General features: G+C 62.3%; 2 protein-coding genes across 4 annotated transcripts in view; one reads left to right on the top strand and one right to left on the bottom strand.

Annotated features, from left to right (window-relative positions):
• Positions 1–3,400: 3,400 nt before the first annotated feature.
• CBX2 (chromobox 2) lies at positions 3,401–7,119 on the bottom strand. Its single transcript, XM_059486049.1, has 5 exons — positions 7,048–7,119; positions 6,922–6,965; positions 6,378–6,443; positions 4,977–5,046; positions 3,401–4,753 (listed from the first exon to the last, which is right to left on the bottom strand). Exons 1-5 carry the CDS (start codon positions 7,117–7,119, stop codon positions 3,401–3,403), a joined length of 1,605 nt encoding a protein of 534 aa, XP_059342032.1.
• Positions 7,120–7,827: 708 nt separating this feature from the next.
• The window catches only part of RBFOX3 (RNA binding fox-1 homolog 3), a 121,525-nt gene continuing 115,217 nt past the window's right edge, over positions 7,828–14,135 (top strand). For all 3 annotated transcript variants that reach the window (XM_059485820.1, XM_059485817.1, XM_059485819.1), the window contains exon 1: positions 7,828–8,046. The gene's annotated coding sequence lies outside the window, so the exon portion shown is untranslated. The remainder of the gene's footprint in view (positions 8,047–14,135) is intronic.

Consider the following 14,135-nt stretch of genomic DNA (forward strand, 5'->3'; position numbering starts at 1 on the left):
AAAGCAGCCTAGAGCTGGGGGCTACGCTAGCGTTAGTGTCCAGGAACACTGGAAAACTTCTCAGAGAACGTGGGTGAGGGGCTGGGAGGGACCGGGGTGCTGCGTGGCGAGCTGGTCCTGCTCCCACAGCACTCATGCTTTCCCAGGGCAACAACATCCCCGACTTTTGTTCTCAGAAAATAAAAGCAAACAAACAGCTGCAGTTTAAAGCAATTATAAGTGTCATACAGGACTGATTTGGCTCTCTCTTTAATTAAAACGTACAAATCAGAGCACTGACTGGCACAAGTTACAAGAACAGTTGTTTGTTTTCACCTATCTCAAATTTCTGTCAGTAAAACCTTTCTCCTGGCTCTGGAGCCCATCACACACAGCTCAGAAACTCAACACAAACCAAACCCCCAAACTATCTCCATCCTTCCGTGTACTCCTGGGATTTTTTTTTGGTACAAAATATATATATAAAAATAGACTCAGTTTCTCGGGATGATGGCTGAATCGGCCACCTCTTCCAGTCCAATGGAAAACAACAAGGATGCTTAACCAGATTACGCCTGGGGAAAATATCCTTTCACTATACAAATACCACAGGATTTCCACATCGGAAACCCCTTAGAAAATGACAAGTGACAAACCTTTAATTGCCTGTCTGACACCCGGCTGAACATGCCAACCCATAGCAGCAAACTCAAAAAAAAAAGGAATAAGAAAAGGTAGAAGTTGAATCCTAACGGCACATAACCAGGGTCTGCACCAACCAGGGGTCTTCCAACCCCTGTCCACAAAGATTCCAGTCAATTCATCACAGGACGTGTCTTTGGGAAGCAAACCCCAGTGGGAAGCGTGCAGTCAGCCCCCCCAGCTGCTGGGAGAGCCAAGATCCCAGAACAGCAAGTGAGAAAGGGGCTGGGGAAGAAATGTAAAATCCTGGATTATCATTTTCACCATCGTCAGACCTTTGGAATTGAACCAGCTGGTGAGCAAAAGGCACAATAGCAAGTGGTGACAGCAGAGTCCTGTGCTGCTAGAGGGGACATGGTGGGTGATGGAGGGGCTGCCTGCTGGGGGGACACGTGTCCCTCTGCCAGGCAGGAGCCAGGCCCTGCAGGGACGAACCCTGGGAGCTGGGACAGGGCTCTGGAGGGAGCAGCCAGCCCAGAGCTGCTGTGCAGGGCAGCCAGCACTTCACCTGCTGTCACAGCTCAGCTCCTGCCCTGCCCTTGGGGCCTGGCCCCTCCTTGGAGCAGCTTCAGGTGATTTTCTCCCCTTGGAGAAACCAACCCACACATCCTCTTGCTGCTGCAGGCAGGAGCATCCCTGCCCGGCCAGCTTCCCCTCAGGGGCATTGCTCACAGGGCTCTGCACAGCTGGTGTCCCACTGGGGACCAGGACACCTGTCCCCACGGTGTCACCGTGTCCCCAAGACCCTGTGACCACCCTGCTCCGCATAGGCACAAACCTGTGGTGGGACCGGTGCCACAGCCAAGGCTGAGATAAGGACGGTCCAAAGGCACATTGTTATCAGTTTGGATTCACAAACACCAGGCAGCAAACGTTTGGTGTCTGGCTGAGAGTGTCACCCCATGCTCCCAGAGCCCTTGGTTCTTCTCCCAAAGCACTGGCACCCCTGGCACAGCACAAACCCTGCCTGGGGCACTGCCTGCTGCTGGCACAGGCCAGTGCTGCCCTGGGGCTCGTTTGGCAAGGTTACAGCACAAGGTGAACTGCACAGATTGTGACATTTTGGCATCACCTGAGAATGACCCCATGACCATGGGGGGCTGCTGCCTCAGGGGGTCACAAACGCACCTGCACCCCCAGTTTGGTGCATGCACCCACACCCCTGTGAGTGTCCCTGCCTGGGGCAAAGGGAAATCCTGCCCTGGTGCCACCTCAGCCACCTGGGGACTCCCAAAGCAGTGACCTGCTGCTCAGGTGGAGGAACATCAGAACCGTGCAGGGAGGGGGCAGCTCCAGCTGTTCATTGCCTCTGAGAAAAGGACTCGGCATCAACAGAACGAAAATGACCCCGAATGCTACTAAACTCTGCCTGAACTGCTGCTAATTTTGGCTTCTAGGAGAAATCTGCAGCAGGGAAAACACTGCAGTGGGAAAGCCATCACTGGGTGCCATTACAAGCCCAAAGGAGCACCCCAGCTGTGGGATGGCCAGGGGAAGGTGAATGGTGCTCAGGTGAACAGCAGCCTGAGGTACCCACTGGCCTCAGCCCTTCTCCCTCTCCTGTCCCTTCCCACCACTCCACACCACCTATGCAGGTGGCCTTGAGCAGCTTCTGAGCATTCTGGAGAAAACCATGGACGATCAGGGTGAGTCTAACCCAGGGAGCAGCAGTCTGGGGTGTCCTGGCAGCCCCAGCACCAACCCAACCTGCTGCTGGAAGGGTTCACACATTCTGCAAGGCTTACAAACATTCCCCAGCTCAGTCCCTGTGAGTGCCTGGAACCTGCTGAGCAGGAGGTGGAGATGCTGGCAATGCCAGGATGAGGCACAGGAGGGGTGTGGGGGCTCCCTGGGCTGCCCAGAAATTCATGTTCTTCTGGAAGCCAAGTCACTGCAGAGAAGCTGGTGGATCCTGCTGGCTCTCAAGGCAGGACTTTCCTCCAGCAGAAAGGAAACACCCTCCAAAAAAAGCACCTCTGCCACCTGTTCTGTTAGTGGCATCCAGGACTTCACCTGTCTTAGACTGGGGTTATTTCCCTCCCTCATGAAAAAAAAAAAAATCCTTAAGAAAAAATGTAAACAATATTTCCCTATCAGCTGGAAACCCCAACAGAACCTCTGTGGGTTTCCCATCATTGGAAATGACCTCGCCCAGGGGGGTGGCTGGGCTGAGTGTACCCTGAAAAACCCCCGAATGCAGCTGCCCCCCACCGCCCCGAGGGCTGGGAGCAGCAGCTGCCTCATTTGGATTGACTTGCAGTTCCCCATGGCTCACAGACACATCTACAGCAGGCCCAGCAGAGACTCTCCCAGGCGCAGGAGTGTCCCGTGGCAGCTCCACACCCCTGTGGTCAGTGAGCTGCAGCCCTTGCATCTGCTGCCTCAAAGCAGAGACCTGCAGGCAGTGAAGCCTGGCTCGAAACCGGCCAGCCTGGCACCCCAGCAGCACCCGTGCCCCGCTCCCAGGGCATGGCACTGAGCACCCCACGTGGGGCACGGCTCCAGAAGAGGATGGAGAGAAGCCAGGGAGGAAATCCAGGAGCTGCTGGCAGTTTGGAGCGGGTTTCACTGCGTTACTGGTCCAGCCTTTCCAGACACGAGGTCCAGCAGGTCTCACGAGGGCTCCGTGTTCACTTCGAATAAAAACACCTGATGGAAGAGCTGGGCAAAGGCGAGGGCGAGGCCGAAGGGCGCTCTCCCTCCTCTCAGGCTCCGGGGCTCAGTACTGCCGCAGGTTGAAGAACCCGACGCTGGTGGGGGACTCCTTGACCGTCACTGTGATCAGGTTGGCGGTGACGTCGGTGACAAAGACGTGCTCGATCAGGCTGCGCGTGGGTTTCCAGTCCTGGCTGGTCTGGATGGACACAGACATGTTCTGAGCCACGCCCGGGAGGGAGGCTGAATCCCGGTCCGAGTCGGAGCTGGCGTCCTCGCCGCTGCTGGCTTCGGACAGCGCGGGGCCTTTGCGGCTCTCGGGGGCCGCGTGTCCCTCTGGGGCGCCCGCCGAGCCCCCCTTGGCCGAGTCCCTGTCACCTGCCCGCTGTGTCTGCCTCTTGCTCTTGCCTCCGTCCGCCCCTGGCAGCGCAGCGGCACTGGCAGCGTTCAGCCCGGCCCCTGCCGCGCCACCCTTGGCGGTGCCCGCGCCCTTGGCACCCGCAGGGGCGGTGCCAGCAGCGCCCTTGGCCAGGGAGCCGCAGAGGTGCCGGGGCACGCCGCTCCCGCTGGCCGTGCTGGGCCCGTTCCTGACGCTCTGCAGGTTCAGGGCCTGCAGGTTCAGCTCCTGGCTGGAGGCTGCCTGGCTGCTGGCCCCGGACGAGCTCGATGGCGCCTTGCTGCCGTTGGGCAGCGTCTGCCCTCCGGCAGCAAACCCCGATTTCTGGTCCCCTCCGGCGCTGCTGCCGGAAGCCTTTGCAGTTTTGGGTCCCTGTGCGTTCAGCCCCAGCTCCCCAGAGCCCTTCTGGCTCCTCATTTTCAAGTCCAGCCCTAAGCTGCCCTTGCTGGCTGCCTGTGCCTTGAGCGCCAGCCTGCCCAGGGCCGAGCTCTCGGCCGCACCCTGGCTCTGGGACATCCTGTTCATGTAGTGCACGATGGAGCTCTGCCAGCTGATGGCCTGGCTGGGGCTCGCCGAGCCGCTCTTCATCATGCTGGGCAGGTTCTCCCCTGAGGAGCCCCCCGAGCTGAGCCCAGCCAGGGCGCCCGGCGGGTCCTTCAGCATGGCCAGGCCTGAGCCCTGCGTGCTGTGCTGGGGCTGCAGCTTCCCCAGCAGCTTGGCACTGCCCCCCGCCTCCTTCCGGGACGTTTTCAGCACCTTTGTCAGGTTCACAGTCCTCCGGGCTGCTTTCTGCTCTGGGGGAAGAGGTTTCCTGCCACGCTTCTTCCTGGAAGCGTCTTTCATGTCGGGCTTGGCCACCAGGATCTGAGCTTTCTTCTGCGGCACCGGGTGTGTCTCTCTGCTGCGGGGACCTCTCTTTGCTTCCAGATCACTCTCATCCTCTTCCTCGGAGGAGGAGGAAGAGGAGGATGTGGAGGAAGAGGAGCTGCTTGACTTGGTTTTTGTAGGCATCTCTGGTTCCTGCAAAGCAGCAGAGACAGGGAGAGATAACAGCAATGACCAAGGAATGGTTGTGGGCACTACAAACCCTCCAGGGTGGCCAGGTTCTCTATCCGTGTATCTCCCTGATCTTCAGGGATCCATCAGCTGATGGGAAGAGCTGTGTGCTCGAGGCCACCCCCCAACCCCGGTGCCCTCCAAGGGCAGAGCCCCACAGAGCTGCCCCACCATGGCTGGAACTCACCACGTTCTTCCTGGGCCTGCCCCGGGGCCGCTTGCCCCTCTTCCTATTCTGCACCTCCTTCTCGTGCTCCCTGAGGAAACAAGGATTAGGACAATGTTTATGGGGGAGAAAAATCATCTGGGGGAGCTGAGGCAGCCAGGTAGTGACCGGAGAGTATCCCTGTGTGCACCGGCAACATCCCAGCACTCAGTGATGGACCACGCGGCGTCACCCATCCTAAACCTGTGCCTTTCCCAGCTCTGGGTGAGATTTGCTGTTCTTCTGGCACAAGGGGATCAGGCAGAGGAAAGGATCTGCCCCCAGCTCTGCTAAGCCTTGCTTTGTTTAAATGGGACGGTGCTCAGATGTAACACATCCAGCTGACTGAACACCACCCTGTCTGCGCTCAACACCAGATCCCATTCTTGAATAAAATTGATCCAGAAACCAGTTATAATTGAATCCTATCATAAACTTTAATGATTTTTATTATTATTATGTCAAAGTACTTGGCAGCACTGTGTCTGCCATGGCCAGCTGGCTCCCCCTCTGTCCTGTGAGTGATTCTGGGGTGCAGGGCTCTGGAAACATTGCTGTTCTCAGCCTGCTCCAGGCAGGAGCAGGGACCTGACAGCACAGACACCATCCTGTCCTGCCATCCAGGTGGTGCAGCCTGGAGAAGGCTCTAGGAAGACTTCAGAGCATCTCCCAGTACCTAAAGAGGCTCCAAGAGAGCTGGAGAGGGACTTTGGACAAGGGCCTGGAGTGACAGGAACAGGGAATGGCTTCCAGCTGACTGAGGGCAGGGTTACATGGGGGATTAAGAAGAAATTCTTCCCTGTGAGAGTGCTGAGGCCCTGGCACAGGCTGCCCAAAGAAGCTGTGGCTGCCCCATCCATGGTAATGTCCAAGGCCAGGTTGGACAGGACTTGGAGCAGCCTGGGGCAGTGGAAATGGAGTGGATAAGGAAGAGATTTAAGATCCTTCCTAATCCAAACATTCTCTACAATTTTCTGCCAGATATTGTGGAGTTTCCACAGTTTCCCTCACTCTCCCAGAGCTTCGTCCTCCACAAGTTCCCTTTAATGCCTCACAAGCACCATCTCCCCCAGGGGTCTGCAGCCACCCCCAGGCACAGCCAAGGTCCCTGAGCCTTGGATGGGGACAGGGAGCCCCAGGTCCGTGCCAGGCGCTGCCCCATTCCCCGGGTGCACCCCGAACCCTCGGGGTCTGCCCGGCCAGGGCACAGCCGCTCTAGGTAGACCTGGACCGACCGTGACTCCGGGGACAAACAAAAGGGCCTGGCCACAAAGGGCCCCGCCAGCTCCGGGCTGTTGTTTCCAACGGCTCCCACCACACGTGCAGCCAATTAGAAGTTAATTGACTTTACAGTTTGCTTAGAAACATTTAGAGTTTGCTCACTTCTTTTGGAAAGCCAGCAGCAGCCGGGGGTCCAGGATGTTCTCCTCGGGCTCCCAGCTGTTGTGCCTGCAACAGAGGACACGGAGCGGTGAGAGCAGGGGCCGGACCCCCCCGGCCGCTCCGGGCTAACCCGGGCCTGGCACGGGCCGGGGCACGGCGGAACCGGGGCCGGCACAGCCGGGGGGCGGGCAGGGAGAGGGGCCGGGGGAGGGAGATCGGGAAGGGGCGGCCACGCCGCGGCGGGGCGAGGCGAGCCCCGCGCATCCCGGGGGAGCTCCGGTTGCACGGAGCGGCCGCGGGGCCGCCACGGCCGGGGGGGGTGCGGCGGTTCCGGGGGGCTGCACAGGCCCGGGGGGGGGAGCGGAGCCCCACGCGGTGGCGGGGAGGGCCCGGCCGCGGCCGCGCTTATTTGTAAACAAAAGGAGCGGCACGACCCAAACAAAAGCGGCCGGGCGGGCGGTCCCCGCGCCCCGCTCCGCACCGCATGGTTCCGCGATCCGCGCGGCCCCGCACCGCGCCCCGCGCCCCGCACCGCCCCGCTCACTTGGAGGACCAGCCTCGCCACTTGACCAGGTACTCCAGCTTGCCCTGCGGAGAGAGACGGGAGAGGGGCGTTAGCGGCTCCCGGCGGGGGCGCGGGGACAGCGGGGCTGCGGGCGGCGGGTCCCACCTTGCGCAGCCGCTTGCTGAGGATGCACTCGGCGGCGAAGACCTGCTCTCCCACGCTGCTCAGCTCCTCCATGGCCCCGCGCACGCCCCCGCGCACTCACACACAAGGGGAGCCCCCGGGCGCGCCCCCGACGGCGGCCGCGCGCGCTCCGACCCCCCCAGATCCACGCGCGCCCCCCGGCACAATACGGCGGAGGGGCGGGCGGGGGGTCCCCAAATTCCCCGCCGGCCAATGGGGAGCGGGGGGCGGGGCGATCCGGCGTGGGGGTGGGGGGAGGCATTGTCTGCGTGCGACCCCTCCTCTTCCTCCCGCGCGGGGGCGGCCGCTGCCCGGCCGGAGCGGGGACAATGGGGTGGCCCGGCCCGGGGCTTTGTTCGCCCGGGCGGCGCAGGGGCTTCCCCGGCCGGCCCCGCGGGGGGATCCCCCCGTCCCCGACCCGCGAGGGGCTCCTGCTCCGAGTCCCCCGCCCGGGGTCCCTCCTGGGCACAAAGCACCCGGGGCTGGGGCAGCCAGCGCCGGTCCCCGCCGGGCCGAGCGGGCGGCAGCAGCACCGGCACGTTTTAGTCCTAAAATAGTTGATTATAATAGAATAAAAGCTTTCCCGGGGGGCGGGCGGCTGTGACCCTCGCGCGGTGCCGCTCGCAGCTCGGTCCCGCCCGGCCCACGGTCCCTCCCGAGCCGCGTTACCGGGGGTGCGGCGGCACCGAGCGCGCCGGCACCGCACGCACCGAGGCGTGTGGGAGCCGCTGCACGGCGGTTGTGCGCTGTGGGCGTGGAAGGATGAAATATGGTGCTTTACAGGCATGGAAGAAGATGAGTCAGCACCTCAGGGAGTTGTGCTCCGCGGGCCCGGAGCCTGCCGTTAACCGTGCCGGGATATGAATTGCCGTCGCCCCGGAGCCTGGGTGCCCGCGGCGCGCAGGGACTGAGCAGGAGCCGGACGGGCCATGGGGTGTCCTGCGAGGGGCCTCGCCCGCACCCCGGGCGCTGCCGTCTCCGGTAAGCGATGCCGGGTTAGCGGTGCCGGGTTTAGGGATACCGGGTCTAGCCGTGCCGGGTTAGCGGTGCCGGGTTTAGGGATACCGGGTTAGCTGTACCGGGTCTAGCCGTGCCGGGTTTAGCGATGCTGGGTTAGCTGTGCCGGGTCTAGCCGTGCCGGGTTTAGCGATGCCGGGTTAGCTGTGCCGGGTTTAGCGGTGCCGGGTTTAGGGATGCTGGGTCATTCGGAGCGGCAGCGGGTGCCTTGGGCTGTCCCCGCCGCGGGGGGATGTCACACAGGGACCCTCTGTAGAGGGTGAGAGACGGGACCGACCCGGGCACGGCGGGGTGTGGACGTGCCTGGGTGCCGGGTCCATGCCAGGGGCTCTCCTGGCTCGGGCGCTGTCACCTTTCATTGTTTCCTTTGACAATTACCGCGGCCGGTCGCTGATGAGAAGAGCTGTAGGAGCGTTTTTTTAGCCGAAGGTGACACGGAATTGTAACAGCGCCGCACTTTTTGTTCGAGTTCATTTACCTTGTGCCAGCTCGGCTCTTTGTGTGCGGCACCTCTGTGGTTTAGAAGCTCCGTGTGACCTCCCCTCGCCGTGTGCCTGAGCCGTGCCCATCCCGGCGGTGTGGAGCAGCCCGAGGGATGAGGATGAGGAGCCCTGGGGCTCTCCTGGCTGCGGGGATTCGGCTCTGAGAGACGAGCCCTGATTCGGGCGATGCTGGCTGAGCTCCTCTCCCAGCCGCCCCTCGGTGCTGCTGTTCCTGTGCTCCCCAGGAGGATGCAGGGCTATAGGGTGGCTGTTCTCTGCCTTCCCGGGGCCAGGAAGAGGAGGCTGGGTGAGTGGAGATGCTCCATCCCCTGCCTGATGGGCTGGGGCTCAGGACTGGGAGGAGCCCGTGACATTTGTGTCCCTTTAGGAACCACAGCGTTTGTGGGGCTGTGCCATCAGCATTGTCCCTGGTCCCTCGTGGGGCCTCTGACTGATCCCTGATGCTGCTCAGCCCCCATGGCACACTGCTGAGGCTGGGAAGGACCGTGCTGCTCCCTGGGCTGGAAATCTCGAAATTTCTCCTCCCAGGGCTTTACTGAAAACTGCTCCTGGGCAGTCCCTGGGCTCTGTGGGCTCTGTGCCTCTTCCCCTGGCAGAGTGGGGTACCCCAGGGCTCCTGGCACGTCCTGTTCCCTCTTGGCCAGCCAGAGGAGGCCATCCCAGCCCTGGAGCTTCCCTGGGCACTGCTGGTCTGAGCTGCTGCTGGGGGTGCACCCACTGGGGCTGCTGGCTGGGGTGGGATGAGATGTCCCCCTCCTGCTGCCAAAGCTGTGGCTCCGCCTGTGAGCGCCTTTTCCATGAATTCAGTGTTTCCCATCCCCAACAGGGACTTCACCTTTCTGGGGAAACTCAGGAACACCCACTGAATAACTTGGCCCATGCTCCCACCAGGCAAAGTGACATTGGGCCAACAAATTCACCAATCACCGTGAAAACCGTCATCATCTTAAAATGAGAGTCAGACCCCCGAGCTGACCTGATGGACCGTGATTTTGTAACTGTTCCCAAGTAGGCCAGGCATCCCAGGAATGCTGTGGGTCCTGTGTTGTGTCTGTAGCAGGGGCTGGCAGGCTCAAGTGGGGGTTTGGTGTTGAAGGAAGGGATGGGGATGAGGGGAAAAGGGCTGTGCTGCTCCCGGACTGGAAATCTGTTTAAACTGGGGTTTACTGGGAACGAGTTCAGGTCACCCTGAGCTGCTGTGGGCTCCGTGCTGTGCCATCCTGCCAGGCTGGGTGAGGAACACAGCTGCTTTCTGAGGCCCTGTGGAGCAGGGAGCCCTGGCCTGGTGGGTGCAGGTCAAGGTCTGGGGGGTTCCCAAGGCTCCCTGACCTCTGTATTTGGGCTGGACCCCCCAAGCAGGTGCATTGCAGGGGCGCCCCGTTCCTCCTGCCCCGGGACCCCCGTGGCAGTGGTGATGGGGTGCCAGGGGTGCATTGCAGGGGTGCCCCGTTCCTCCCGCCCCGGGACCCCCGTGGCAGTGGTTTTGGGGTGCCTGAGGGAGTCTGGGATGTCCCTGAGCCCAGAGGGTGAGGCCAGGGCCAGCCCAGGGAGCAGCCGGGCCATGGTGGCCATGTTTGTTGTGGGCAAATGGTGGCTGTTTTTCCCAAGGCCTCAGCCAATCAAAGCACAGAGATCTGCATCTCATTTGGGTACCGCAGCCGGGTTTGGAGCTGTGCAGCTGCCAGGATGGGGTGGCCGGGCACCGCGTGGTGTGTGGGTCCTGTGGGCCTGTGCGGGGGTCAGAGGGGCCTGTGCCGCCCCCAGAGCAGCATTTTGGGAGGAGCAGCGTCCCCACATACCGTGTGCCATAAATAAATACCTGTCCTTGTATGTTTGTTGTTATGTTCCCATCCCGGAGCGGCCGGGACCCCTGGGCAGCGAGCGGCTTCCCAGTGCAGGAAAAAGAAAAGGAAGCAAATGGTGTGGAAATGCATGGCAAATTGGGATGCAATACACAGCGGGACTCTCCCTGCTGCGTGACCCCCGGCCCGGGCAGGGGGGCGCTGGGGAATGAATTACTGGGGATGGCAGGGCGGGAGGGGATGCGGGGATGCGGCAGCGGCCGCGTCCGGGCATGGCCACGCGGGGCTTTGGCCTTTGTCACCGCAAAACGTTTGCTGAAAATGTCCCACATTGCCCATGCACGAGGTGTGAGGAGCAGCGGGAAGGGCTGGGAGAGGCTCCAGGACAGGCAAAACGCGACAGTTTGGGGTTTCCTTGGAGAGGTGAGCTGGAGATGGCTCCCGGGCCGGGGAGCAGGGGCTGGTTTAGGTTCTGTGTGTCTGTGGGGTTAAAACTGCACCCAGAGCGGGGAGGATCCTCTCACCTGTCTGGCCTGGGACATGGAAGCGTCTGTAAGATATAGTACATCATTTGTAACGCATCCCTCAGCCCGGGGCATGTATCAGGGCCAGGAGGGGATGGTGAGGTTCCGGTGAGCGCCGTGGGTCTCCGAGGCATCCCCTGGGGCATCCCCTGGGGCATCCCTTGGGGCATCCCCTGGGGCATCCCTTGGGGCATCCCCTGGGGCATCCCTTGGGGCATCCCTGCTCGGGGTGGGGCAGCCGGAGCTGCGGCGGTGCTGGGTTCTCCCCGGGCCCGGCGGCATCCGCGGGTGTTCCCGGGCTTTGTCCCTCGGGCCGAGAGCGGATCCCGCTCCGGGGGAGGCACCGGACCGGGGCTCTGGATGGCCCCGGGGCAGCGGCTGGAGGCGCCGCGGGTTCGGGGGATGCTCCGGGCCGGGCTGTTACCGTGAGCCGCTTCCCCCGCCCGGGCCGGGAGCTCGGGGGCCTGAGCGCGGCTCGGGAGCCCTCGGCCGCCGGCTGCCGGTACTGCACCGGGACACCGGGACACCGGGACACCGGGACACCGGGACACTGCCATACCGGCACATCGGGACCTTGGGGCACCGGGACACTGGGGCATCGGGACACCGGGGCACCGGGACACTGCCATACCGGCACATCGAGACATTGGCACACCAGGACACCGGGACACCGGCAGGGCAGGAGGCTGTGGGAGATGGGTACGGGGGGATGAAGGAACAGGATGGGGCCAGGGAGGGGGATCCCCCGGTGTGCTCAGGATCCCAGGGCTGGTTGAGTCAGGAGCTCAGTCCCTGCTCCCAGCTGAGGGAAGATCAGCTCTCAGATGGGGATTTGTGTCAGGAGGTTGGGTCACCACAAACTCCATGTTCCCTGTGTGGGTCTGGGGAGCAGACTGGCACCAGCCCTATGAGCACTGCAGCTTCTCAGTACTCAAAGGTTTATAAAAAAGAGGGAGAGTGGCATTTTAAATGGGCAGAGAGTGATAGGACAGGGAAGTGGTTTTAAACTTCAGTGAAGAGCTATTTAGGTTAAATGTAGGAGGAAATTCTTCCCTGGCAGGGTGGGCAGGCCCTGGCACAGGTGCCCAGAGCAGCTGGGGCTGCCCCTAGATCCCTGGCAGTGCCCAAGGCCAGGCTGGATGGAGATGGGAGCACGTGGGACAGTGGAGGTGTCCCTGCCACGGCAGGGGTGGCACTGGGTGGGCTTTAAGGTCCCTTCCAACCATTCCATGTGTTTGTGATCCTGCTCTGTACGTGCTGGGCACGAGGACGGTCAGAGCCTGGCACCAGCGGGTTCTGAGCCCTGCAGGCTCTGCCAGGATCCCCAGGGTAGCAGCAGGGCTGGCTGCCCCTGCCCTGGCAGTGCTGAGCTGCAGGGGCAGCCCAAGGTCACCAGCAGCAGAGCTGGGAAGGTTTCTGTGCACACCCTTATCGTTAATCCCCTCTGCACGGCGCGCACCGCGCTGGCCGCGCTCCCCTTTCGGAGCCTCCCTGCTGCTGCCGCTGCCCTGACCCCCACCCCAGCACCGTTTCAAGCCAAACATTTTCTTCCTGTTTTTCTGAGGGTGCGGCTCTTGTTTCATCTCGTTGGGTGAAGCCGATGCAGCGAGCGAGTCTCTATGGCAACAGATGTTTATCGAGCCCCTGAGCTGAGGCACAGGGCTGGGGAAAGGCACCACAGCATCTGGGAGGGCTCTGGGGGTGCTGGAATGCCACGCTGGCAGGGCTGCAGTGGGGGCTGCTGGACGGGGGGGGGTCTTGCTCCCTGTCCCCAAAACCCCAGCCTGGCTGGAGGGCCCTGGGTCGCTTCCTGCACAGGGAGCTTTGGGGTTGTACAGGGGCTTTGCCTCAGCCCTGCTGGGGAGAGCTCCTGGGAGCCTGGCACAACCAGGGGCCTGGCACCACCAGGAGCCTGGCACAACTCCTGGCAGCCCCTGGCTCAGGAGTCACAGGGCTGTGTGCTGTGAGCAGGGGGTCCTGGCACTGCCACGTTCCCTCTCTCCAAAATACATCAATGCCCCTCTGGAGCTGCACTTGGGGCAGGTCTCAGCAGTTGTGTCACGGAGCAGCGCAGCCAGGCCCCTCCTGCCTGCAGCTTTGCTGCTCAGGGACGCACAGGGGGCATTTCCAGTTTTGGCCACAGCCACAAGGCACAGAAGGACAGGCAGGATGGTGCTGAGCACACCCAGGGCTCCTGGAGCTGGAAGTGCTGAGTCGCTTTGGGACCCTCCCGAGGCTTTGGGTGCCAGGGCCAGCCCTGCATGTGGCCAGCAGGGACCACCGGGACCTCTCCGTGTCCTGGGCAGGTCCAGGCTCAGCGGCTCCACCCTGGGTGGGACCTGGCGCCTTTCAGGGGCGGCTCCAGCTGTCTCAGAACTGATTTAATTAGAGTGGACACTCATTATGTACCGGCTGTCCCTGCTCCAAACCCACCCTGGAGCCGCTGTGCCTCCCGCATTTGGGGGGATGCACGCACGGGGTGACCGTGCCAGGCTGGATCGGTGCCACCTCCCCAGCAGAGCATCCTGCTGTCCCCAAGGCCCGGGAGAGGCAGCTCCTCCGGGGGCTCAGGCATGGAGGAGCGTGGGTCAGGAATTTGGAGACGTTTTGGGAATTCTGTCCCGTTCCCGAGCCTGGAACTGGTTGTCTTTGTGAGCCTTGTCCTTCCCATGACTTCTGGCAGAGTTGCCCGGAGCTCGGGGGCTGCCAGGACAGCAGAGCACGGCGCTGCTGGTGCTCGTTCCAGGTCCCTGCAGCCTGCAGGAGTCGGCTGGAGGCGCCTGGTGCCAGGGAATTGATCCGGAGTCACTCGTTCTGTGGTTCTCTGGCCGAATTTGCGCTGTGAGGGAAAGGGACCAACTGTGGTCTGGCAGCCACGAGCAGAGCCACGAACAGCGGAGGATTCCACAAACAGTGGAGGATTCACCCTCCGTTGCTCATGGTCCACATCTGGCTGCACGCAGAGGACAGAGGGACGGGACAGGGGACAATGGCAGGGTCCAGGAGGGTGCCCACCCTTCTCCTCAGCCCAGCCCATGCCCTGGGCAGTGCCAATGGGGCAGGAAAACTCAGAGTCCCGTGTGAGGTGCAAAGCCCCTGCTGTGCCCTGCAGGGAGCGGTTTCGGGGGGCTCCACAGACCGGGGAAACCCGGGGGTTCCACGCCCAACCGGGGCACGGTTTGCCGGGTGTTTGCCCCCATCCTGGGGGTCCTTGGGTCGGTTAC

This window comes from Ammospiza nelsoni, chromosome 19 (assembly GCF_027579445.1).
Source record: "Ammospiza nelsoni isolate bAmmNel1 chromosome 19, bAmmNel1.pri, whole genome shotgun sequence".
In the NCBI taxonomy this organism is placed as follows: Eukaryota; Metazoa; Chordata; class Aves; order Passeriformes; family Passerellidae; genus Ammospiza; species Ammospiza nelsoni.